Source organism: Poecilia latipinna, unplaced genomic scaffold, assembly GCF_001443285.1.
Source record: "Poecilia latipinna isolate Pla-1442-1.1 unplaced genomic scaffold, P_latipinna-1.0 Scaffold1648, whole genome shotgun sequence".
Taxonomy (NCBI): domain Eukaryota; kingdom Metazoa; phylum Chordata; class Actinopteri; order Cyprinodontiformes; family Poeciliidae; genus Poecilia; species Poecilia latipinna.
The window spans coordinates 251,733-260,081 of NW_015114264.1; the positions used below are offsets into that span (position 1 = coordinate 251,733).

Sequence of the window (8,349 nt, forward strand, 5' to 3'; positions counted from 1 at the left end):
TTTTTTTTTTTTTTTCATAAAACTTGCCTACTGTTGTTTAATTGTTGTAAAGTTGGAAAGCGCTCCCTCTAGTGGTGAATAACCACACATCTACAAGAGCTGCAAACACAAACAGCACAGAGGTGTGTTAGACGGACTCTGCTGCTCGGCCATCTCAGAGTGTGACCGTGTCGTTGTTCCTGGTGTGTAGGGACTGAGTGGCTGGAGAGCTGCTGAGCAGGCCCGGTCCAGGTACACACACCCTGAACTTCCCCTGGGTTGGGATCATGCTCTGTTTGTGGTGTATCTTTTTTTTTGGGACAGCGCACAGATGGCTGACATAAAGATGCCAGACTGTTAAAGATGGCATCTTTATAAGCCGAACAATCACGTCGAGCTCCAAAACATCTGTGCACGTCTCCGGGTTTCTGTCTTCTGGGTGTTTGTTTGCTCAAAGAGCCTCAGGGGAGGATTTCACCAAGACTTTGTCAACCTGTTTAACGTGTAGGAGTCGTGTTCAGTTTGTTTACAGGTTAGTCAAAAGGAGCTAAAAACACAATAAAGAATTTAATTCATAGACCCTAATGCTAAATTTATCTCTATTCCTTCCTCAAACCTGAGGTTTATCAGTGAGGATCTGGTTAAAAGAGGTTGTGATTGCAGATTGTGGCCATACCGATTTTTTTCCTAAAAAAATTAGTTGGCAGCAGTTGGGTGACGATTGTTGACTGAACATGTTCAGACGTGACCTGATGGGCGGGTCTGTCAGTCAGCCCTCTGTCACTGCAGACAAAAAGGAGACTGGCTGATTTTTCAGACGTTTGGTGAGATAGATGAGGTCAGTGGATCAGATCGGCTTCAAACTGTAAGTATCTGTCAGTCGTCTATCTCCTACAATGAAGGGAATCAGAGGTGATTTATGGACCGATTTATTGCTGTACCCCCTGCGGCATATAGAGGCTCAAGGTCCTGATTATAATCCAGAATCATTTCTAAATTACAATATGTTCTGGACTACAAGTCACCGTTTCTTTAACAGTTTAGCTGGTCAGGTGACCTACATTTAGACTCAACTTGTATACATATATTTTCCTCTTCATGAAACATTTTCTGACTGACGCAACGTATCCTCTAGAGTTACTGATGATCTGGAAAATAGAGTAATCTGGCAATTTAACCAGTGTTCCATGTTTTTAGCCTCAGGCTTCACATAAAGTCTTTGTGAAAAGGTTTCCTCCCTGCTGCTATGGCAGAGTCTGAGCTTCTTCAGAGACTCCTCTGGGGATTCAGCTGGTGTTTTGGTGCAGGGTGTGTGTGTGTGTGTGTGTGTGTGTCAGTGTATTACTGTTATAATGATTTTCCATTTATAGGTAATAAGAACATGGCATTAAAATTAGAATATTACATCAGATCAATAAAAAAATATTTTTAAAAATATGTTGTAGCCTTGATCAAAACCTGTTTTTCAGATGTTATTTTCAAAAGGTAATTTTAATCTGACCAACAAACTTTATAAAAGTTTTCTTCTAAGTTTCTAATGCAAAATATCTTAGTACATTTGAAAATATCAAAACTAACTTACTAATAACTTTTCAGCAAGATATAAGAGCTTGTTTTAAGTGATTAGTTCCTTAATATTGATTAGTATTAGTTCCATTGGCAGATTATTTGACTGTTATTTAACTTATAATGTGGGGAAAATGTCTTGTTATAAGTTAAATAATTTTCCAGTGGAACTGATACTTTTTCCATCAGGAATTATTGACTTAAAACATGCTCCTATATCTTGTTGAAAAGTTAGAAATCTGGAACAAACTTCCAGAAAACTGCAAAACTGTTGAAACACTGAGTTCCTTTAAACCAAAGCTAAGAACCCAGCTGTTCAGAGTTGTCTTTAATTCATAATAGCTTTGACTATTGATTGATCTATTTGCTCGATGACTTTGATGATGGCGTTTGACAAAAAGTTCCTGTTTGTCGCTTGTGTCACAGCTGCTTACTGGATGATTGTTGCTGAATTGTGCTAAACAAATGAACTTGACTTTGTTTTTGTCTCCTCAGCCAAAGCTGCTGCTCAGCCCTGAGCCACAGGACCAGCAGAGGAGACTCAATTATACAGAAGAAGGTGCCGTGTAGAAGGAGCTCCACATTTTTCATCAAATTAACTTATTCAGTCATTAAAGCAATATTTTTAAATATAATTTTAATACACATTTTTGAAGGTGTTTTTTTTTAATCACAGATTTTTTTGCGTTTTTATTGCTTCTGCACTTACATTGCACATTTTATGGTGAATCATAAAATGACTGAACTTCCTTTTTTTTGCGTTTGTTCTGGATTTTCAAGATAAAAGTCAGAATGGACACGCTCGGATTGCAGTGGGGATGTTGAGATGCTTTGCTTTATTTTTTAGATTTTTTTCCCTCAATTCTGTCATAAAACTGTCAGAATGTCAAATAATTTAAACACATCAGAAAAACATAATGTCAGGCTACTTAAAATAAATATTTAGATAAATTGTTTCTGTTTTGTTGTAATGTGGTTTTATTTTTGAGTGTTTTCAGGTTACGCCACTTCAGAAGAGTCGACTTCTATCTTCTGCTTCAGCGTTTCTACACAGTCAGAACATGTTTTGTTTCCATACTTTCTCATATTCCATTATCTGAAATTTGTCTATCCAGAGTTTTTGCAGGTTCCATATTTAAACTCTGTTGACTATTGACAGCATCTGGGCTAAATTCTTTGGCAACTTTTGTTTGTATTTTTTTTAAGAATTAGTTGAAAACAATTCAAATTTGGAAATTGAGTGAAGAAAAATAACAGCAGTTTTATTGGAAAATTACAACATGTTTAGACCGAAATGTTAAATTGTTGACCCCTTTAAAACTTTCTCCAATTTTCAGAGCCGTTTTGTTTTTAATCATTTTTGGTACTAACGGCCTATATTCAGTTCAGACCATAAATAAATTCCTAACAGCTTTAATTATGCTGAAGAATTATTTTCAGATAACAGAAACACAACCTTATTGATTCAAGCAGACATTGTCTGAACAGTGAAACCCTAGAGGTATTGCTGAATTAACCGGCGAGATTGCATCCTTAAAGCTCATCACACCAACTGTTTTTAATAGATCACATATAAAATCAAAATTAGATTATCTTAAATACATATTGCATGTGTTTGTGTTCAAAAACACCCAACAGCTTCCTGTTACAGCAGCTGCTTTAAAATGATCAAACGTCTCCAAATAACGGAAAACTACTAAAGTCATATCTACACAAATCACATTTAATGGCAAATAATCTTCTTTCGTCCAGCACATTTCAAGGCAGACAACAGGACAGTTAAAATGTTCAAGTGAAATAAAAACAGGTTCATTTGCCAGTCATAGCATTATCTTACACTACAACATCAAAAAAAAAAAAAGAACATTTTTGAAGCCTTAAGACTAGATTCTTTCAGCACATGCACACCAGGATGCATCCCATCAGACGGTACAAATGAGAATTGAGCAATGTCCTAAAGTGAAACGAAAAGCATCAAACTGTCCCGATGTGAGAATAAAAAAGCTAGCTCCTCTCCCCTCCTACAATGATTTTACGAAGACCATTTTGTAGTTTTGTTTCCGTTCCTTGGACTGGTCGTCTGAGCCGGGATCCTCCTGATCTGGTGATTTCTCCTCTGGGCTGGAATCTTCCTCCTGAGCTTCTGTGTTTTGGTTTTCACTGGACGACTCCTCTGGTTTAGCAGCTTCTGTCTGAGAGTCTGCAGGTGGGGAGATGACCGGCTCTGGCTGTGGCTGACCAGAGAAAAACAAAGCTCTTTCAGGGTTCCCACTGGTAGAAAGAAATTCCATGACCTTCAATATAATTTTCCATGACCCACGTAGAAGAGGTTCATAAAGTAAAGTGCAGGCCTGACCAACCTAATCCCACCAAGGTAAACTACAGCGAACATGTAAAAGTGCAGGAAGATAAGGAGGAACATAAATGACAAAAATGTGAAAATGAAGCCCACACAGACAGGTATGAACTGGAAAATGTCAATATATTGACTAAGGAATCATATGATGATAATGTCAATACACAAACAAAAACATTAGCAGTAATGAAAACACAAGATTGTACATGTATGTAGAACTAAGTGTTTCTACAAAAGTTGAGAGCAGGTGTAGCACATAGACCACATTGACGTAACAGTCAATGTAAATTGATATTACTTCATGTTTTTTGTGTTATTTACTTGCTGTGGGGTTAGATCAGAAAGATTTGATAATTTTGGTCATAAAAATAGGGAGTATATTATTCCTCACCAGTCACAGTTTGACATAGTTGCCAATAGGGGTCAGTATCGCTCCACCAACGATAAAGATGACGTTGCTAGGAGATAAACGTTGCCAACATGGATGTGTATAACCACTGTGTAGCAATACTTTTGATTGCTACACAGTGTAATGTCAGTGTTATGCAACACTAAACCTATATAACACCTGGTCATACACGACTATTTATCAACATGTATATTATATCTTCCTGGACAATGTCAGCCATGACTAGCCCCCACCTCGCTGAAACCCAGACCACAGTGCCTCCGGTCCCGACCCGACAGTTTTCCGTCCATGCTCTGCTGGTACTGCATCTCCAGCTCGTCATTCATCCGCTTATCTTCCTGCCCTACGGAGGAGACGCACACCGGATCGCTACAGATCGGATCCAAGCAGGGATCAATCAAACAGGAAGTCGTTGCACTTTGCCGAAGCAACAAAGAAGCTCACCGCTACGGAAGTGGGATGTGGACTTGTGGTCACCGATGACGAGGCGACCGGTGTGTGCTTTCTGGGAAAAAAAAAGAAGCAAAATACAACTAATCATTTTATTTTACCTGTCTGCTTTAACTTTATCTGACTGACACAAGCTGGAGCATACGGACCTTAGAGGCGCCCATTAACCGTAGGAACTTTTGCTTCCTTTCGTCGCTTCCCAGATCTGCAGACGCCCACTGGGTGGACCCGTCCTGCCAAGAGAAGATGGTTCACCAACGTTCATTTTCAGCTTCTAAAGGTCAACTAAGGTTCAATCAGGAATCAGGGAGTTTTGTGCGTCTTTGTCAAAAAATAAATAAATAAAAATTGCCATTTTTGTTGTCAACTTTGATCGTAAGTACTCTTTAGCCACAGCTTTTCATTTGAGAACCAACGACTAAAACGTTCAGTCGTGACCTGGTATGTATGTGGTGTAAAGTTAAAGTCAAACTTTAATAATAATTTGAGGTTTTTTCATAAGAAAAAAACTTGTCACCATGTCATTTATAAATGTCAGTTTCACACAGATAAATATTTAGTTTGAAGGCAAACCTTTTTGTTTTAAGCTAAAAAGAAATTAGCAAGTTAAATATTTAATTTGATGCCAAATATTTAGCTTCAAACTAAATATTTACCTTGCTAACTGTTAGCAAGCTAGATATTTAACTTACCAACTAAATAGTTCCAAGTTAAACATTTAGCTTAAATATTAAATTTGAAACTGACATTTATGAATGAATGACTAACATGGTGAAAAAGTAACTGTAAAACATGTTTTCTTCTTTGATGGCTGGCTAAGCAACCCAAATTATTGCTGTTAATTTTTGACTGCAACTTTACAATGGCACCCCATAGGTATCATATCAAAGAAATTGTAATATCAGACAATTATGACTCAGAGTAAATATAAAAGTAAATATAAAATCTAAAAATCTAAATATAAAAATTAAGTCGTGATTTAATTTACTAAAACGGAAAAAAAAGCATCCAAACCAACTTCCCCTAAAGCTAGCAACTGGTCATGCCATCCTTGGCGTAACAACCTCCAACATGCGTTTGCAATAACTGTCTTCTATACCACTGTGGAGGACTTTGATTTGCAATACTTTTATTTATTTAAAACACATTGGAGAATTTTCCATCTGGCCTTTGACCAGACAAATGTCTCCAAAACCTGGAGATGAATTCATGGTTGAACACCACCATGGTTGGTTGTCGGTATGCGATTCTTTCTCTAACATGCTGTTAGTTTTTCACCAGCTGCAGCAGGAAACACCTTTCTAAGAGTTTGGCTTTTGTCTGGTCAGTCCACGTAATGTCTCTAGAGTCAAGATGTTTCCGCTCCATTTGGTCAGCAGGAGTTTTGGTCTTTGAACTCAACCACTAAGGCCATTTTTGTCCAGTCTCTTTCTCTCTGATGAATCACAACCACTGAGTTTAACTGAGGCATGAATTGCTTTAGATGTTTGGCTCTTTTGTGATATCCTGGATGAGTCAATGCACTCTGCAGTTATTTTGGCAGACCGGCCACTCCTGGGAATGTTCACCTCTGTTTTGTTCTCAATCTACTAAAGTGCATCATACTTTCCAGACTGATGGTCATCAAGGACTTTGGTTCACATCTGTTTTTAAAATTTTACGAAGTGGGGCTTCATGCGTTTCCTTTTGAGCTCTGTCAGCCAACTTCATGCTGCCAGACATGTTCTATCTGAATTCCTGATCGGGCAGCAATCTTGCCTGAGAAACTCAACTTCTTAAATGAATGCAATCACATTCAGTTTCTTATATTATAAATGTTATTATGAAACACGTTAAAAAGCTAAGACAAAACACTTAAAAAAATTGAGAAGAAAGTCCAAATACATTTCCACATTATTTAGCTATATCTAATATAACAGTATTTAGTTACATCTAAATACTGCACCATAGAGCTGACAAAGGTTGAAGATGGTGAGAAAAGGTGAAAAGATTAAACTGATTCGTGAATTCCTCTGAATTACGTCGCATTTATTTTAAATACATACTGAACGTCGTGAGGTCACATTTGAATCAAAAATATTTAGAAATTGGTTGAAAACATCAAAATATAAAATATTTAATGAGCAGTAACACTTTGAACAAACAGTCGCACGTCATGTCCAGACAAAAGATATCATCTACCGACAAAACTTTATCAACTAGGCAGTAAATGGATCTCAACTCCTACACTGTAGACTCTTCAGCTATTTTTATCTTGCAGTGTGATGTTCAAAGTATGCCAAAAGGTTTAAAAATATACAGAAAATTCCAGTGAACTTTATTTTGGGACCGCGGCGTGTTCACGTTTTCACTGTAAAGCTCGTGAGCGCTGATGTTTGCTGCTAGCTTGCTAAGAGGATGCTAGCTATTTAACGTGATTTTATTTCCTATTTTGTAAGTTATAACAGCAGCTTTTTGTGTTTTACTCACTTCCGAGGGAGATGCGGGTCGTTTTGTCCCATGTTTGTCCTCTGGAGAAGTCATTATTCACTGAAATTTAAGTTAAATTGAAAATAGGGATTTTATTCCACACAAACAGGAGCTAGCTGGAGTTGTCAACAATTCGTACTCACCCTGACGACACTTCCTGTGCCGTCTTCTTCTACGTTTTTAAAATAGGTTGCTTTGCTTCCTGGGTAGACGTGTTGCTTCAACATCACAGCTGGAAATTACAGGTAAAACAATTCAACGAGTTTTGGACCACTGCCTTAATAACATAGCCTCTTGTTAAAATGTGAGTAGGAAAAAACATAGAGAGCGGAAATGAACCCTGGACAACCGTGACGAAGACTTTTATAAGAGCGCGTGCTCTTATAATCTGAGAAACCCAGAGAAAATTATATAAAGTTACAATAATTGTAATACAATTCTTACACAGACTGGTTTATTCTTTATCTTGCTGTGTATTTTGCAATTATATTTTTGTATAATTTGTTTGTTTAGTTAACTGTTAACAGTTTGTGAAATAGAATTATTACTGTTCTCTATTTATGAACATTGTTTGTGGCATCCTGTAGGGGTCGGTGCTGGGACCTTTTTTTAATCAAGAACTTAATATGCAACCTGTCCAAAGCAGGTGTTAGACTGCGCGTCACTCTTTCCTTCTTCACTGTTTCACCTTATGAAGGTGCAAAATCAAACCTCTGCTACTATAGAGATGGTCATCCGAGCTAATTAGTACATTAAGTTCAGCAGAACCTTACTGCTACTTTTCTAATTAAATCTTGGTTATTTAGCAAGGGTGTAATTAATTTTTTACAGAAGTTTTCCATTTTGTCTTCATCCTGTTGTTTAATGCAACTTGTGGTTGTTGAATCTGCTGTGCTCTTTACCCTTGAGGTTAGCAGAATAGATAACATTACATTTTTATATCCCGATATGTAAAACCCCAGATATTTAATATAGTTCAATCTCTAAATTGAACTGAAAAGGTTCAGTTTAGTGACTGAAAGGGTACAGTTATGTCCCAAAGTAGCAAAAGGTCTGTACTGTTTGTTAAATTAAAAAAAATAACTAACATTATTATTTTTTTTAAATGTAATTTAAAGGG

General features: G+C 37.1%; 2 protein-coding genes across 13 annotated transcripts in view; one reads left to right on the top strand and one right to left on the bottom strand.

Moving 5' to 3' along the window:
* Positions 1-2,192, top strand: part of LOC106964263 (pleckstrin homology domain-containing family A member 7) — a 147,284-nt gene extending 145,092 nt beyond the window's left edge. For all 11 annotated transcript variants that reach the window (XM_015059665.1, XM_015059667.1, XM_015059666.1 and 8 more), the window contains one exon: positions 2,041-2,192. In XM_015059665.1, coding sequence (XP_014915151.1) covers positions 2,041-2,063 — 23 coding nt within the window. In that variant the 3' untranslated portion in view covers positions 2,064-2,192. The remainder of the gene's footprint in view (positions 1-2,040) is intronic.
* A 1,281-nt stretch (positions 2,193-3,473) lies between these two features.
* cunh11orf58 (chromosome unknown C11orf58 homolog) lies at positions 3,474-7,534 on the bottom strand. Of its 2 annotated transcripts, XM_015059678.1 has the most exons (6): positions 7,373-7,534; positions 7,230-7,289; positions 4,910-4,993; positions 4,755-4,815; positions 4,544-4,653; positions 3,474-3,779 (listed from the first exon to the last, which is right to left on the bottom strand). In XM_015059678.1, the coding sequence occupies exons 2-6, from the start codon at positions 7,281-7,283 to the stop codon at positions 3,567-3,569; spliced, it is 522 nt and encodes a 173-aa protein (XP_014915164.1). In that variant the 5' UTR covers positions 7,284-7,289; positions 7,373-7,534; the 3' UTR covers positions 3,474-3,566. The 2 variants fall into 2 exon arrangements, with proteins under 2 accessions (XP_014915164.1, XP_014915163.1); XM_015059677.1 differs by lacking the exon at positions 7,373-7,534 and having other exon boundaries at positions 7,230-7,366.
* Between the last annotated feature and the right edge of the window lie 815 nt (positions 7,535-8,349).

What these genes read in the sequence shown, in the direction of transcription:
- cunh11orf58 (XM_015059678.1), bottom strand. Translation starts at nt 7,283, where the DNA reads ATGACTTCTCCAGAGGACAAACATGGGACAAAACGACCCGCATCTCCC. An exon ending in GACCCGCATCTCCCTCGGAA is followed by an intron (nt 4,994 to 7,229) that starts GTGAGTAAAACA and finishes TTCTCTTGGCAG; the next exon opens with GACGGGTCCACCCAGTGGGC. An exon ending in CACATCCCACTTCCGTAGCG is followed by an intron (nt 4,654 to 4,754) that starts GTGAGCTTCTTT and finishes TCTCCTCCGTAG; the next exon opens with GGCAGGAAGATAAGCGGATG.